The 17,817-nt window shown below is 44.9% G+C and overlaps 1 protein-coding gene across 3 annotated transcripts in view; it reads left to right on the top strand.

Moving 5' to 3' along the window:
* Positions 1-17,817, top strand: part of KCNK10 (potassium two pore domain channel subfamily K member 10) — a 130,159-nt gene that overhangs the window by 80,114 nt on the left and 32,228 nt on the right. For all 3 annotated transcript variants that reach the window (XM_019833446.3, XM_003987901.6, XM_023255918.2), the window contains exon 4: positions 11,061-11,221. In XM_019833446.3, coding sequence (XP_019689005.1) covers positions 11,061-11,221 — 161 coding nt within the window. The remainder of the gene's footprint in view (positions 1-11,060; positions 11,222-17,817) is intronic.

The raw sequence follows: 17,817 nt of genomic DNA, 5'->3' as shown, positions 1-17,817 counted from the left end.
TGAAACGATCAGAATAGAAAATCAAAACAAGGATTGGTCAGTTGAGCTCAAATTCCTTTTCAAAAATTGTACTTTTTTTTACTACTAGGGTTGTTAACGGAAGAATCCAAAAGTTCTACGAAGTTTGTTAATGAAGCACAACCGTTTCTGCCCCTCTGCCTTTGCTCACCTCCCCTGGGGCAACTGCTCTCCTCTCTTTTGATTATTTCAACATTCATTTCCCTGTCTTTAAATATTATACTTGTATTGCCACTTCCAGAAGTTTCAGTTTTAGAGATTATTTCTTGACTTCCAGTTGTGAAAGGTGAGGAATCAGAGTGGTCCCCCCATCCATGGTTTTTTTTTGTCTATGGTTTCATTTACTCTCGGTCCACTGTGGTCCAGAAGCAGACAGTCTTCCTTCTGATTCATCATCAGAAGGTCAGTGGTGGACTCTTGCTATATCACAATGCCTGCATCATTCACCTCGCTTTATCTCATCACGTCGGCATTTTATCATCTTACATCATCACAGGAAGGGGAAGGGTGAGTGCAGAACAGTGGGATATTTTGAGAGACCATTCACATAACTTTTATGACAGTGTATGGTTATCATTGTTCTATTTCATCATCAGTTGTCTCTTACTGCGCCTACTGTATAATTAAACTTTATTATAGGTATGCATGGATAGGAAGAAACATAGTCTGTATAGGGCTTGGTACTGTCTGTGGTTTCAGGCACCACTGGGGTCTTGGAACATATTCCCTGTGATTCTCTTTCTTCCCCTCTGCCCTTCTGTACAGGGCTCTCTTCCCATCCCCCTATCTTCCCAATATGGTTTAATTTGATCAACAATGAAGGTTTGCCTTATTTTGACCAGGTAAATGCCCTTTATAACTGATCCTATGGTGATCTGTGATTACCTCTTCCCTGCACCGGTTTTTGTCTTATATTTGCGTGTGTCTTTTTTCTGATTCTTGGGGAGTTTTAGATTTTTGTGTTAGGGGTTAACTTTATAATTACAGTCATATATCATAAACTCTGTATTCGCTTTTTTAAGCAGTATTTGCTAGTTCTCTATCACAGGTGAAGACATCTCTTCTCTCACACAATTTTAGTCGATACGTCCTTGTAATGCTTACTTTTAAATTGTTAAATATGCTTATGCTTCTATTTGATGATTTGCCCACATCGAATGATAACTCTTGGCTCTCAGCTGTGACGTAGAATGCAGTCAGTGAACTTACTCAGCGTCTCTACTTCTTTCGCACTTGGGCTGTTGGGTGTTACTCACTGGATCATTCTATAACGTCAGAGTCTGTGATTTACATTGTGTTCTGTTACCTGATACTCACATGTGTTTTAGTCCTGGTCCCACAGTTATATATTGTCAATGTTCAGCCCTCGTTCTTCTGCTGTGGCTTTTCTCATCACCACTTACTTGGCTCAAACTCATCTTCAAGTAGTTGCCTTATGAAGGGCTCATAGGAGGGGCACCTGGGTGGCTCAGTTGGTGAAGCGTCAGCCTTCGGCTCAGGTCATGATCCCACAGTTTGTGAGTTCAAGCCCCGTGTCGGGCTCTGTGCTGGCAGCTCAGAGCCTGGAGCCTGCTTCGGATTCTGTGTCTTCCTCTCTCTCTGCCTGCCCCCCTGCTTGCACCCACTCTCTCTCTCTCTCTCTCTCAGCTTTGCTCAAAATATAGCCTTACCCTCGAGGGGCAGTGTGTCTGGAAATGAAATCTGTGACTCGCATTTTATTTTTTTGAGGGTCTTCTGGGTGATAATCCACTCTTTTCTGACGTCTGTGCTGCTGGGGAGAAACCTGATGCCAGCCCAATTTTTCCCCCTTTTAGAAGGGATTTTACTTTGTTGCTTGGCTACACAAAGGGCCGTTTCTCTTTCATCTGATGATACAAGTAGGTTTTGTCCCTTTTATTTCAGGAAAGTGTTCTTGATTGTCATCTTTACACATATCCTCTGCCATGTGGTTTTGGTTCTGTTCTTTGGGAATTCTGACTATACATATATTGTCATTACTTTGCCTGTCTTCTGTGTCTATCATTTTCCACCTATTCCTTTTTAAAAATTTTAAAAAATGTTTTTATTTGTTTTTGAGAGAGAGAGAGAGAGCACGCAAACAAGGGAGGGGCAGAGAGAGGGAGACACAGAATGAGAAGCAGCCTCCAAGGCTCTGAGCTGTCAAGCATAGAGCCTGACGCGGGGCTTGACCTTGTGAACCACAGGAGCATGACCTGAGCAGAAGTTAGACGCTCAACTGACTGAGCAACCCAGGCACACCCCCCCCTCCCACCACTCCTTTTTAACTCGGAAAATGTGGTTTCCATTTTGTTCCTGTTATCTTCTCTCTTCCTTTCCTGTTTTTTCACAGTGCCTTTTTTGCCATGTGCTCCTTCCAATTTTATTTTCATTTTTGTGATCATTAGGGGATATTTTTTCCTTTCGTATTTCTTTCCGGAATGCCATTAGCTCACATTCCATCTTCCCTTGTTATCTCACAGTTTCTTTCCTGATTTCCGGCTCTTCTGCTTTGTGGTTTTGCTGCGATGGTTATTGGAGGTGATGACTTCACAGGTGGTCACACGTTTCGTCTGGTTGAGGCAGCGTTTTTTGACTGAGTGCCTTTCACCTGTTGGTAATATTGTATATTATGTAAGTTCCATGCCCAGTGTGAAGCCCAATACAGGGCTTGAACTCACGACCCTGAGATCAAGAGTTGGATGCTTAGCCGACCGAGCCACCCAGGCACCCCTCTTGCCACAGTTTTAAAAAACAGAAGCTTTGTATTTATGCTGGACCGGTTTCCTTTCGAAATACTTGATGCCAAAAACAAACGATATTCCCGATCCAGCTATCTGCTGAAAGATTCTGTGCGGCCGGAGGAGGAGAGCCGGGAGAGGTAGGGTAACCTTCTAGGTAGCACGTCTTTGTCCTCTTTTCTGCTGCCACAGAGAGAGAGGGTTTCCTGCAAGTGTGACCCATCTATGTGATTTTCTGTATAGTCCTGCCTCTTCGGCTTTTTTCTGAACCAGATCAAGTTCAAGGGGGCTTCTGCTGCTCTCTCTCTTCACCCTGTTTTCTACACTTGGTACGAACAAAGATAGTTCTTTTGAAGTTCAGAATGAGAGCCTCACCGTCGTAATTGGATTTTTGCTGGCACTTTCTGGGATTTTCTACTGATGGGCCTTTTCTTCCTTCTCTGTGCTTCTTCTCTTTATTGTTTCCCATATGGTGTCAGTCCAACCCTTTTGGTAATCCTTACACACATGGGGGAAGCTATAAATAATATTCCTCTCCCAGCTCTGCTGAAAGTGAGAGTTTTCTGCCCCTCTACAAAAGTTTAGTCACATTGCAATAAAAATTCTCATTCAGAAGAATGGGAGACACATAGCATCGAGAGGCCCCTCAGCCCTGGAGGTGGAAGGATCGTCATTAACTCCTTTTATGCTCTCTGGGAGGACCTCCCTTGTCTGTTGCTCTCTGAGGCCCAGCTATGCCTTCCCTCTCCTTACCCTTCACGACCATCTCTCAAGTGGGTGTTGGATAGTGTGCCCTCCTTGGGCACTTTGATGAGCGACTCCCTATTAGTGCAAGTTTCCGAGGTTGAGGACTGTTTTAGAGGCATAGGCTTCTATGTTTTTAGAAGTTATTGTTTTTAGACCTAGCCTTTAGGACCTGTATTATTTCTACATTGGTGCGTTCAAGAAAGTTATATGCAGTGAGAAAATTTGGGATGAGAGAGAATTGGCATTTCTTTTCAGCAAGTCCTTTAATCTAATTATAGGACATACCATGTTCACATTTGCAAATATACAAACATAGTAAAATCAGCTCTTACACATGTTGGAGGTGTGCATCACACTATAGTGGGATTGGGTCCTAGAAGCCTTTTGACACTCCAGGCAAGACTGGATCATTTAGTCCACAACTCACAGCTCCCCACAGAGGAAGTGGCACCGTTTGATATAAGGGCAAAAAGTGCTATAAAACTCAACGGCACCCGAGAGCATCCCTGCAGTAGATCAGAGAAGACCAGTGTCAGGTTAAATTGTGTCACCAGTCTGGTCAGTAAGAGGGAGAGATGTGTCGTGCATTTTTGGAGGATTTATAGTAAAAGGATTAAAATTGAGGCAGTCTGGGCCACTTCAAGAGGTACATTTTGGAAGATGCACTCCAGTACCCAGTGTTGGATCCATGAGACATTAGTATGTGTTAAAGAAGACAGAAAAAGAAAAAAAAAATCCCAATTTTCTTGCTTTGTAAAATGGCTAAATCAGTGGTCTGCTGCAAAACACTATAGTTACATTGGAATGCACACTGATGGTATTTATTGTGTCAACTTGCTAGGATCCCAGGGGCTTGGCTTATTAAACGGCAGTGTTCCTTGACCACATGACCTTTTGTGATGGGGAGTGGTGGTTCCATGTGCCTAATGAGAAACATTTGATATGTAACATGTGTTGCCCTTTTTAATGTATGTACACGGGAATCTTTGACTTTGTGCAAATCACTCCTAATCCTTGGTTTCTGCTGCCTGGGTTTCACTTTATACACTTATATACACTTGTCTCCTGATAACCATTTCCTGAGTGGCACCCCTCCCCCCCCCCCCCCATGCTTGGCCTCCAGGCCTCAGGGGATGAATCATCTTTTCTAGACCAAGAAATCCAATACTGTGCATGTGCCTGGCCAAAGTCTTTAGTCCAGAGACGGGCATGAGATCTCGAATAGGCCAATAAGAAACTCAGTTCCTGGGCTTTCGCTTGAGCTTTGGAGGAAATGACTTCCTCTTGTTCTTACTGGAGTAAATCTGGAAAGAGATAGGCACAAGACACATTTTCCTGGCTAGACTTCAGATAACACTAAAGAAGCAGAGGAGGAAAGACAGAGCGATAAATGGGGTCCTGCTAACATCTTTTGAACTTTAGGTGGAGCTACCCACGAGGTGTTAAGAAATAAATGTTAAATCCCTTATTTACTGGGGGCAGTGCATTTCTATTTTTGCTTAAGCAAGACTGCATTGGGTTTTCTGTTACCTAAAACTGAAAAAATCCTAAGTGACACACACTTAATGGGTCAGAGATCACCGGAGGGTCCATAAGGGTCCTCTGGCCTGGGTGGCCCATGCCTGACTGTGCTGGTCACTGCACCTGCGGGCACTATCTTCTACCTTTTTTGGGCCACTCACTCCTGATGGAGAACATCCTATTGGATGAGCCTGTGGTTCAGGTACCTGTGTCCTGGTGACCTGGGAGGCTCTGGAGTGGGAGGCAGGACACTCTGTCATATCTATGAATGAAGACCCTTCCCAAAAGTCTGAAGGGACTGTGAGTGCTCAACAGGAAACTAAAACCAAGCATACAAACAAAACACAAAGCAAAAATAAAATTCAACCCGAATTAAAAGTCCACTTTAGTATCATGGCTCAGTATTATTGCTAGAGATTAGGTCCTTGTTCTATTCGATGGTAAATTATTGTCTCTCTGACCCTCCCTTTCTCTTAATTGAAAAATAATACACTGTAAGCTGAAAATCACGGAGCTGGCTAAATTTTACGTCTAGAATGGAGATATTTCTAAAATCCTACAGTTAGAGAATTCTAAGTAAAGCCTTAGTACAATGTTGGTAAGAATAATGAGGTGAAGAAATAATGTGGTTTTTTCCCTTCAATTATTTGGTGGCAAATTCATTCATCACACGTGGTAGCAAGGCTTATAAGAAAACCCAGAGTCCTCAAATTCTTCCAGTTCTTGAGAAATTTTCCACTATTTAGGAGTCAGGCAGTGGGGTAGCTGGAGCTAAGGAGCTGTCTTGTCTTTTCTTTTTTTTTTTTTCTTTTTTTTTTTTCTCAACGTTTATTTATTTTTGGGACAGAGAGAGACAGAGCATGAACGGGGGAGGGGCAGAGAGAGAGGGAGACACAGAATCGGAAACAGGCTCCAGGCTCTGAGCCATCAGCCCAGAGCCCGACGCGGGGCTCGAACTCACGGACCGCGAGATCGTGACCTGGCTGAAGTCGGCCGCTTAACCGACTGCGCCACCCAGGCGCCCCAGGAGCTGTCTTTTCATTATTTGTGAACTATCCAAACATTTGCCTATTTACTTGAGTTCCTATAATTTGTGATGTAATATTGTAGACATTTCCCCAAATCGCTGAGGTTCTTTGAAAAACATGATCTCTATTGGATTCCACTGGATACACCATCCATGCCATAATCACATGTTGGAAGCTTAAGCCGTTTCCATTTTGTGATTGTGTCCCACTGTGGTGTGAAGTCTTTGTGTGTCGAGTGTGGTCTTTACCTCTGGTTGTCTCCTGGGGAGGATCCCCCGAGGGGTTGTGGTGGCGAAGGGCATGGACTTTTTAAAGGCTTGCCAAATTGCTTTCCAGAAAGACTCTCATGAGCCACATGAGGTTATGTACTCGTCAGACGCAAGAAAAATGTGTTCATTATTTAGAAAGTGTGTAGAGAGTTCTTAGGAATAACAGTCTGTTCTGAAAAGCAGTGATACTACTAAGCATCAGGGGTCCCTTTTAGCTGAAGGTATCAAAGTACTTCTTTTTAAACAAGGTTTTCTTGTGTTCAGATACACAGGCAGACTTACAAGTGTGTAGCAAAAGGGAATATATTCAGGCACTTGTCCAAAATAGGAGCCACGTCAGAGGAAGACCAGACTCTGCTCAGTCTTTGCTGAGGGTGCCCTGTCCCCTGTCCCCTTTGTCAGTAACTAATTCTGATGTGGGGAAGTTCCACCTGCCCTTGGATGTTGGCTCTGATGGTGGGTTCCCACCAACTAGGGTTTCTAAGCGGGAGGAATGCTGCTCACTCCTTTGTTCAGATGCTTTCCCACAAACCATTATTTGTAGCAAGGCAGCAAATGACAACATTCTTTTTTTTTTTTTATTTATTTTTGGGACAGAGAGAGACAGAGCATGAATGGGGGAGGGGCAGAGAGAGAGGGAGACACAGAATCGGAAACAGGCTCCAGGCTCCGAGCCATCAGCCCAGAGCCTGACGCGGGGCTCGAACTCATGGACCGCGAGATCGTGACCTGGCTGAAGTTGGACGCTTAACCGACTGCGCCACCCAGGCGCCCCAGCAAATGACAACATTCTTGTCAACAGCTCTGCAATGCTAGTCTTCGAGGCGTTTTTGGGTTGAGTCACCTGACTCCACTCACATCAGAGAGAGCCCCTGGACAGGTCCCAGATAGCAGCTAGTAACTGTCACTTGCCTGATGACCTCAGTTAAGAGTACCTGTGCCAAAGTACCTGAGCAGATAGTTCTACTTAAAGCAGCACCTGAATGGGATGCTAATCTGTGGCTTTGGAAATAGTCACTGAGGCCGACATTTAGTGAGTGCTTACTAGGTGCCAGGCACTGTGTTCCACAAAGTTATCTCACTTAGTCTCACATTAAGCATAGCCAGTAGGTACTGTTATTAGCCTCAGTTTACCGAGGCTCTGAGATGTTAAGTAACTTGGCCAGTATCTCACGACTAGTAAGCAGTGGAGCCCAGCTTCGTTCACCAGGGCCCAGAGCAGAATGAAAGTGTGGTCCCTTGCTAAAAAATGATTAAGAACATCAAAATGGCACCAGCAGATCAATAGACCAAGCATGAGGCCCTTCTTAGTGTGGGTGCACAGATTGTACTCCCAGAAAGCCAGTTTTGCACACATAAGACAGTCTGGGCCTACAATGCACACTTTTTAACCAGATAACAGGCTGAATGGCACACGGTTGTGCAAAGATTTGGCTTAAATAGCAAATGCAGGTGTTATGTGTGAGCTACTCAGGCAGTCTTCTTTAAACATGGGCTTTCTCTTCAAAAAGGGCCTGGAACTGGTTTCTAGCCAGAGGTGAACACAGTGAAGCCCTGCCTTGGTCCTTCTCATTTGTAACAGATGGGCCTTGCCAGGCTGGTCATCTCCTGCCAGAAGTCACCAGAAGTCGGTTGGTGGAGTAGCTCTTTGGACTTCTTTTGCTTAGTCCAAATTCCTGTGTTCTCCCTGACCAACTGCCTCTTTCGCTGCCACGTCACCCCATCTCGTTTCCCAGATGTTGCTGGCCCTAGCTGCACCAAGAGATGCCCACACCCCAGATGCAGCTGTGGGCCCACCCAACTCCCTGCGCCAGCCCCACTGGCACTACAGACATTCTGTCCCCTTGTCCTGGCACTGTGGGAGAACAGCAGAGTTTCTGGAGGGAAGAGAGGAGCCAGCCATCTGTTTTCTCCTGGGGCTTCATCTTCCTGGAGACGTATTGCTCAGAAGCGACTCCTTCCTACAGAAAACCCCGGGCAAGATGATAATTGCTACTACTTACTGAGTGCTTACTTTGTGTCATGATTTACATGTATTTAATCTCTATAGGCAACTCATACTTTGCATGTAACCCATTTTATCTTTAATAGCTACAAGCAGGTGCTGTTAACAGCCCGGTCTCAGAGGAGGAAAGTGAGGCGGAAAAGTTAGGTAAATACCCCAAGATCTGAGAGTCAGTAAGTGGAAGTGTCAGAACAGGAAGCTTTGCGGTCTCTAGCCATGAGCGTCCATAACCATCACTCTGAACTTCAAAGTTCTGCCAAGGATTTTGGAAGGATGGGCAGGGAAGTCCAACAGGCCCGGTAAAGCAGAGCCAAAAATCCAGGAATGTGGCCCTCCCATTGCCTCAGAGCAAACATCCAAAATGTGATTCATCTAGAATTTTCCCAGAGTGACAGGATTGAGGGTTCCACTGGAACAGCTTTTCCATATAGACCATCAGAGCCAGGGGACACATGCACACATGTGCGCGCGCACACACACACACACACACACACACACATGCACACATGCATAAACACAGCATTACTCAAAAATGGCGATTACCTTATGCCCAGTATGAAGTGATGGCCTTAAATATATTTAAAGACTTATTTGAATATTAGGGAATATTACTCTACTTGTGTCCTTACCCGAGAACTTTAACTTCGTTTCGGTGTTCTAGTCTATGAAACACTGAAAAAGTAAGGAGCCAATTTCAGTAATGCTACTAGTGATAATACTACTTTGCACTAGTATAGTACCTTACAGTTCACTGATTTGTGCCCATTTCCCTTGAACTCCTCTCATCCTGGGATTTGTAGAGGTTAAATGCATCCGAGGACAACCAAGTGGAATGAGGTCGAGTTGAATCTGGAGCCTCTGTCTTCTCGCTTCTTTGTCATGCTCCTTGGATGCCACCAGAAATTCCCTGAACACAGTCCTTACCCAGATGGTGGGGCAGATCTCACAGAAAGCTGGGGCAAGAGTGTGTACCTCTTGTCGGGGCTAATAAGACGCCCATTATTCAGCAGGCTCAAAGCCTCAATTTGTTTGCCTGTGCTGTGTCTGCCGTATGTTTCCTTCTGAGATACTCAGACTAAGGAAAACCTACGTTCTCTGACAGTAATCTCTGACAATACTGAGACAGTCAGGCAAGAGTCATAAATGTTTTCACAGGTCAAGATCCACCTCTATAAAGTGAAGCTGGGTAGGCACATTTATTCCCCTTTCAATGTAAATCAGATTATTCTAGAGGGGAAGTCTTAGAAAAATGGTTTTGTCCAAGTTCCTGAAAGCACCTGAAAAAAGTTCCAGGAGCCTTTTTTTTTTTTTTTTTTTTTTGCACAATTAAATGGCAGTGGTGGTGAGTAAAAGAAATGCAAGACGAGGAAGGCTTGCCTGAACGCTCATTTAAGAAATGGAAACTGTAACTGAGATAATTCATGATAAGAGGTTTGAATGATTCTGACAAGAAAATTGGAAAGAAAAATAGCCAGGTGACTCATCACCCGAAGGCAGACAGCAGCAGCGAGGTCTCTAGGCTCATAGGAGGTGGAGGATGGGACCGCATCAACATCATCCTTGACTGCGCTGCACCCCTAACATAACCATAACCATGAGCCCAGTAACTCACCCATCGCATGGATCTAGAAACAGGCCCCACATGAGTTACCCTGTTATGGGAGAATAGTTGGATGACTATCTGGGCGCCAGTTAGCATAACCTTGCAATACTCATTGGCATGAAAACTGAATAATAAGTAATTTAGATTCTCATCTCTTTATAAGTCACAGTAATACCATAGCCCCTCCCCCACCCCTGCTTTTTTTTCCAGCCCTACTTCCATTAGTCTCATCCATCTAGTGGAAACCCAGTGCTCACTATACAGAGGTTACTTACGTAATTGCAGAATTCTTAAGAATGAAGATGCTGTATTTTCAAGCACTACTTGAAATATACATTATAGCCATGACTATAAAAAGATTCTTTTATTTTCAAACATCCATTCCACCAATAGATATGTATTTAGTGCTTGATAGCCCTTGATGCAGGAAGCGGGCGGGAAGAGAGGCAGGATCCAGAGACGATGTAAAGTTCCCGGTAAGGAGCAAAAGCCAAGCAGAGCTAAACATCACTCATTGTGAGAAGACGCACAGTCTTCCTTCCCTGCTCTGCAGTTTTCAGGTGTCTCGGGGTGGGACTGTACGATCCATGGGTCCTTTCCGAATTTGTGCCAGGCCACATATCCACCTTAGTGCGGAGTATCCGTTTCCCTATAGAGTCAAATATCGGGGGTAGCCAAGTCTGTTGGGTGAAGGGGATGCACATGAGATGAGACTATAAAGGAGAAGCTCCTTTCAAATCTACAAAGGGCAATGGCGAGCCCTTCGTGGATATTCAGGTCTCCCTGAACCAGGCATGTCCAAGATGTTTGGTGTTTCTGAGGTGGATGGTACCGATTTCCATCAGCAATGCAGTTCTGGGTGACTACCAATTTTCCTAAAGAGTAATCTAATTAAACACATGAAGATCCAGGAAAGCTGGATCTCCTTAAAACTGTTTCCAAGGAGAGAAGAGAGAGAAGCAATGGAACAACGTTCTGATTGCTGGAGGGCCTTTGAAATGAAGCTCTACTCCCCGACTGCTCGTGGAAGTGCAGAAATCCTTCCGTCTATCTGTGGGTTCTCTGGGTCAGCCCTCTGATTTCTCTGCCACCTCACCACTCTCCCTCTCTCTTTTTGATATTTCTCACCAGGGTATGGGAATATTGCTCCGAGCACTGAAGGAGGCAAAATCTTTTGTATTTTGTATGCCATCTTTGGAATTCCGCTTTTTGGTTTCTTATTGGCTGGAATTGGAGACCAACTGGGAACCATCTTTGGGAAAAGCATTGCAAGAGTGGAGAAGGTCTTTCGAGTGAGTACTGTGTCTATTCACACCCGGACCTCTGCGATCCAATTGGCTTTTTAGCCTGACAGGATCCAGAAGGAATTACCAGGATGTTATCGTATCATTGTCACTTTTGAAGGAATAATGTTGAGACCGCGTTTTCTCTTTTGGCCAACGGTGGTCACAGGTACTGTGCCTAAAACTCCTTTCCCTTCAGCAGCTTCCTTCTTGACAGTGTATTTCCAGAATCACAATACAAGAAGGTTAAGTACAGATTTGCCAAAACAGGTTTTCTGAAAATGGGAGAAACACTTAGTTCCGTTTTAAAAATGGAAGATTGGGTCCTAAGTGTGTTTGCAATAAAGTAGAGGAGTAAATCCATTTATTTTGTTATTAGAACTTACTTACTCCTTTTTATGTCCAAGTGTGGTGTCTCTAGGCTGATCCTAGCTTCTAAGACCCCTTCCAGAAGCCTGCCTTGTCTAGATACTGCGTTGTGCTTTGTTATTTGTCTCTTCATGGTCTCACCCTGTCTCCCCATGCCCCACCCCCACTTCTGAGTGCTCCCTCAGCAATAGTACACTAATGTACTAATTTATACTAAGATGTTGATGATTGCTATTGTCTTAGTGGGTTTTTTCCACTTGAGAATACTTACCTTTAAACAAGGGACAAAAACTCAAGAAATTTATTGGTATGTGAAGGAGATGTGATTGGGTTGGGGTTCCCAGTGCCCTTTAACTCACACTTCTCCATATGATTTCACAGATAACTTGTTTGGCTTAGATGCAATGTCATTTCTGCTCTTTTTCATTATTGGCCTAATTCTCAAGTCTTTCAAACCTGCTTCAGGGAGTTGTTTCTGATGATGTCTAATATTTAAAAAATGACAGTCTGAGTGAGAAGCATCTGGGTGGCTCAGTCGGTTGAGCATCTGACTCTTGATTTTGGCTGAGGTCATGATCTCACGGCTGTGAGATGGAGCCCAGCATGGCCCTCCTCACTCAGCCTGGAGCCTGCTTAAGAGTCTGTGTTTCCCTCTCCCTCTGCCCCTCCCCTGCTCGCGTGTTGTGCTCTCATTCTCTCTCACAAACAAAACAACGCAAAAAATAAAACTGACAGTCTAAGGACCTTTTCAGATTCTAACAGTGATGGGCAAAGATAGATCAGTGGTGAGTTCTAAAGCTGCACTGGTTTTTCTCTCTGAGACAAGAAATTGTGACTTTAGAAGGCAAGGGAGCTCCCCAGGTAAGCACTTTCAGGTTTGTTAAAGTGGAGTGGAGGAATAGGGCAAGAGAGCTGGCTTAGAGTTGCCTCTTCTGAGCTCAGTGATCCTGGGTTTACAGTGATCCTGCCCCGTTTACTCATCAGCGAAAGAGGAGGATAGAATTCGAATCCACTTGAGAAGGTTTTGGTGATGATTAAATGAAATAATGTATGCAAGAGAACTTGGCAGAGAACAGGGCCAGACACACAGCGTTCAGATCTGCTGTGTGTGTGTGTGTGTCTCCCAAAAGAAGCCCTTATTAGCGGGATAGCCATCCATTCAGATTTCATCTGAGGAGCTCAGGAGCACGTGGATTTTCCCGGAATGTCCCATAACCTTTGCTCCTGGGCTGCTGGTTAGCCAGCTGGCTCATTAGAGCATGCACTTGGGCTCAGTGGTCACCATGGAAACCGTCAAGGCTCAGCTTCTCTGCTTCTCAGATGTTCAGGTCTCCCTAAACCAGACACGGCAACCCCATCTCCAAGAGCCGTTTTGAACTTCTCGGAGGTGCCCTTTCAGCCATGGCCTCATGCCCCCACTCCAAGTTAGACAAAAATGAATCTGGCAGATTGAACACTCAGAAGAACAGGATTCAAATGGAGAAATGACTGATCTGGCATTTTTTATTTTTATGTAGCTTCTCCAGATCTCAGTTTCCTTATTTGTAGACAGAAAGGATTGCACTAAAAGCTTTTGAAATTCCCCGTTAGAAAAAAAAGAAAAGAAAGAAACCAGTTACTGTATTCTAAATGAAGGAAGAGATTGCAATCATTCTGACCACATCTGCTGCTGAATTTGGGGACTTAGTTTCCCCTAGGGAATTTTGAACTACAAATAGAGAGTACTATTCTCCTTCCCTTAAAGCTGCCTCTCGGGTGAATCTGAATCGTTCAAAGGACCCTGGGACAGAGCCTTAAAAACCTTGCATTTCATTTTTATGCTGATGGCACACTCAGTCCCTTGCAGCTCCATCAAGGACTGGGAGTCTTTCAGGAAGGAAACAGCAGTATACTATGGAATTGGCAACATGTGACATATGCATTTGCCCGACACCGGAGGGTGCTGCTGGAAGGGGTGACTGTACTTCAGGAATATCAGCCGACTTCCTGAATACACAAACAACCGATTCTGCACTTTGCTTGCCGCCTAGAGTTTGGGTGGAAAATCTCAAAGGTCTTTGCCATTCATTTATACTACATCTCAAAGGCCAGTTCCCCTTAGGTGATCAGTTGAAAACCGAAAATGTTATAAACCAATAAAAGCTTGGGGTTGTGCAGTTCAGCCCCTGTGAGGAAGGTCCTTTTTTTTTTTTTTTTTTCTTTTCCACTTGCTCAAGGGTTAAGTCTTTTTCTTATCTGCTATGTTTTCCCTCAGCTGTAGGGAAGAGATTTTTAGTGGAGTAAAGATAAAATAGAAAATGCACTTCTGGGCGCCTGTATTTTGCGGTGTAGACACAGGAGTCAGATAGAGATTAAAGTGTTTAAAATGTCAGCTTTATTGCTGGTAAGCTAATCAGAGAACGTAGCTTTTGCTTTGATGCCAAAAGGACTTATTAACCACTTTGCCCTGAATCAGAAGGACTTCCCTGCTGTATTGGTTTTCTAATGATGTGTAACAGATTATCACAAGTGCAGAAGCTTAGAACAATACACGTTTATTGTATCCCAGTTCTATAGGTCAGAAGTCTGGGCAGGCTTGGCTGGGTGCTATGCTCAGCATATCTTGGGGCTGGGCTCTGGATCTGGGGAGGAATCTGCTTCCAAACTCGTTCAGGTTTTGTCAAAAATCAGTTGCCAGTGGTTGTAGGACTGAGATTCTTGTTTCCTTGCTGGGTGTCAGGTGGGGGCCATTGACAGCTTCTAGGAGTTAGCTGGGTTCCTTGGCACATGGCCCCTCCGTCTTTAAAGCCATCATGGAATCCTTCTTGTGTATTGTATCTCTCTGACTTCCCTCTGCCCCTCTGCCACCAGCTTGAGAATGGTGCCCTGCTTTTTAAGGGCTCATGTGACTAGATCACATGATAATTCCCTGTCTTAAGAATAACTGTGCCATATGACACAACATAGCCATGAAAGCAATAGCTCATCCTACCAGAGGTTCTGGGGATTAGGGTGGGATATTTTCATGGGCCATTTTGGAGATTCTGTCTCTTCTAGTCATTGGCAGCACAGGCCTCCTTAACGAGAGCAGGGTTAGCCCCACTAAACTTGCTATATCATGGAGAGGAGAACAAAGTATGCCTCTATGTAGCAGATGGTTTCAGATGGGAGGGGAAGGGGACTGAGGTGGAGGAACTCAGTCCCTTCTGCTGTGTCACTTGTCTGATTGAACAGTGGAGGTCGAGGCCTGGAATGTTACTCTGGGTGAAGTCCTTCCACTTAGAACATGAGGCCAGGAGAGTGGACATTGCCCCAGTGCTAATTAACAAACAATGGCTTAAAAATTCAACACTTACTTACCCTGGAGAGCAAAGAGCCTAGAGGAAGGTTAGTGCGTCAGTTCCCTAAAGGCAGGTTAAGGACTGGAGTACCAATTCCGATGTGTGGATGTTCCCCCAACACCACCAAGCAATTCTTTGACACCTGTTGAGTGTCCTACAATTCAACTTAATTCTGACTCTATCTACCTGGAGAGCACGTCAGTTCAGTTCCCACAGGTGAAGGGCTCAGTTCCACAAGATCTCCCTTCACTTCAGATGCTGGTCACAAGTCCAGGCCATTACCTGTGCTTCTGACCACATGGCTGTAGATTAGGGGTTCCCATGACCCCATCCTTGAGTTCAATAAATCTGCTAGAATGTCTCTGGGGAAGTTGGGGCCTGACACAGCAGCACATAGAAGCTTTCTGGTTCCCCAACCTGGAAGCACCCTGAATCCCCTCCTTTTAGATTTTTTTGGAGGCTTCATGACATAGACATGATTGATTCAATCATTGACCATTGATGACTGATTCAACCTCCAGTTCCTCCCCTCTCCTCAGAAATCCCACCAGCGCGTGAGACTGAAAGTTCCAAACCTCCCCCATCCTTAGGTGATCCAAAAGTCATGTCATTCACATAACAAAAAACACCTTGGTTACTCTTATCACTGGAAATTCCAAGGGTTTCAGAACCTCTGTACCAGGAAAGACCAAATTGTACCCATGTTTTGTTCTCTGTTTCTGCTCTGCTGTCCTTGGCATGTTGGCTTTTCATCTTCAGACTTGTTACTGCATGGCTTGCATGACGACTGCCTCAGGACCACATATGTTTCCACTCAACCATATTTAAGGCAGGACAAAAGATCTCCTTGTATTGGGAGAACTTTCCCAGAAGTTACCCTGTAGACTTCCCTCCTGTCTCACTGACCAAAATGGGGTCACATGACCATTCCCAACTGCAAGGGAAATTAAAAAAGTAAGGATCTGACAAAGGAGAGTGGGATTTACTGGTTTAGACCAGTAGTTCTCAAAGTGTGGTTCCCTGGACCATCAGCATCAGCATCCTCTGGGAACTTGTTAGAATTGACAATTCATAGTGAAGTTAGAGCCCAGCAATCTGTGTCCACCAAGCTTTCTAGGTGATTCTGATGCCTACTAAAGTCTCAGAACTCTTGGCACAGAGGACTCATGCTTCATCTCCTGGGGCTGATGAACAAAATGAGAATTCTAGTAGAGAAGAAGAAGTTGGGCTAAACACACGACAGCATCTGGCTCAGGTGTCTGTCAACCACTAGCCACACAGACCACTCATAGGGAAGCTGTTCTCCCTCCTTGCCATAAATCAGGTGGTCTTTGGGATCTTTGAATCAGTCAGGGGAGACTAGCTTATGCTGGATACTAGCTTTCTCTCACCCTTGCCAGGCTGCTGCAGCCCCAGCAACCCTCCAGGCTGAGGGAGAGAGCTGGGCATTGCACAATGGCCCTAGGAGCTTTGGCCTCCAGTCACAGCCCCTTGGTTCCAACTAGTCCCTCAGCCCCACCCACTACAAAAGGAGCCTGGAATGCATTGTTTGATCTCCAGGAAGTGGTTTCCAGGTTGGGAAAATGCATGACTACTAGTAATACCTGGGATTACCTGTGAGCCCCACTCTAGGATGACAAGGGTCCTTAAAATTTAGATATAGATGGCCTGTGGGTCACTCTTTGGGGAACACTACTCTGTGAGACTCATTTTCACTTGCCTAGACCCACATAGTGAGTTGGGGGTGCGGCCTGGACTCGAGCCAGCCTTATCCTCTTCCCTGTGGGCCAAAAATATTTACGGTCAAATATATTAATCCATGCTGTGAAACCAACGTGGAGTTTAAGATTTTGGACATGTCATGCTAATTCGTGGAGATGATTTTTAAGTATTTCTATAACATAAAGTAAAAATACTTCTTCCTGGGTCTCCAGAGGGAAATCTGGGCAGTTAGCAGGGAAAGATAATTATTTGGGATTAAATAAGGCTGACCTTGGGTTCTGAAGCAGATTTTGGAAGCGGGAAGCTTCTCTCTCCCCTGTGGTGGGCTGGCTCTTGTGTTGGGCCAGGCTGACTGTGACCTGATAGGATGCTGTAGGAAGGCTGGTCAGATTTTGGACTGGATCCCATGTTCTTGGTCTGAGCTGGACTTTGGCCTCTGGTGGGAAGCAGCTGCCTCTTTTTATCAGGCTGAACAGCAAGCTTTTTGATATTACCTTTAGAACCAAGAGACTCTTTTTTTTTCTTCTTTGGTCTCTTCCCCCAAGGATACAGCAGAAATGTTTATTTGCCTTTGGAGCCACAGGAGCCTGGGTGTAGCTGACAAATAATAACACATTACCCTAGGCTTAACAGCACCGTGATTGCTTGGGGACTTTAGAGCCTGTGAAATGCTTAGGATGGGGTGATGACAGTCTCAATCTGCTAATGATGTACAATTAGTGGGCCAATCAATCACTTTGGATTGAAGGCAGGAGGCTGGTGGTGGAAGCCAAGGACTGCAGGAGGCCTCTGCCATGTGCCTGGCATGAGTCGGAAAGACTTTGAAGGACACACATGGCAGGAGCCTTCTGTTACTCATGAGTGGTCTCGGAGCTTGCCCACAGGAGCAAGGGGGTTAAATGAAAAGAATTATTATTTCAAGAAGATAAAAGCTCTTGTTTTAGAAACTGGGTGTTCTTTTCAGCTCTGTGGGTTCAACTACAATTTCCGATTCTATTAGTAGTGGAAATATTCATTGGGGTATTAGTTATGCACACCAGCCTACAGAGGTAGGGGAAGGGCAAAGTCGTGGGCTGAGTGCCCAAGTGTGTGTGTGTGTGTGTGTGTGTGTGTGTGTGTGTACACGTGTGTGTATGTGTCTGTTTGCCTCTGTAACATGCCTGCACTAGGGCATATAATGTATTAAAAATTCCT

The sequence above is a fragment of the Felis catus genome, chromosome B3 (genome assembly GCF_018350175.1).
Source record: "Felis catus isolate Fca126 chromosome B3, F.catus_Fca126_mat1.0, whole genome shotgun sequence".
NCBI classification, from domain to species: Eukaryota; Metazoa; Chordata; class Mammalia; order Carnivora; family Felidae; genus Felis; species Felis catus.
The sequence above is the reverse complement of the archived record's forward strand: the minus strand, read 5'-3'. Positions and strand labels throughout refer to the sequence as shown.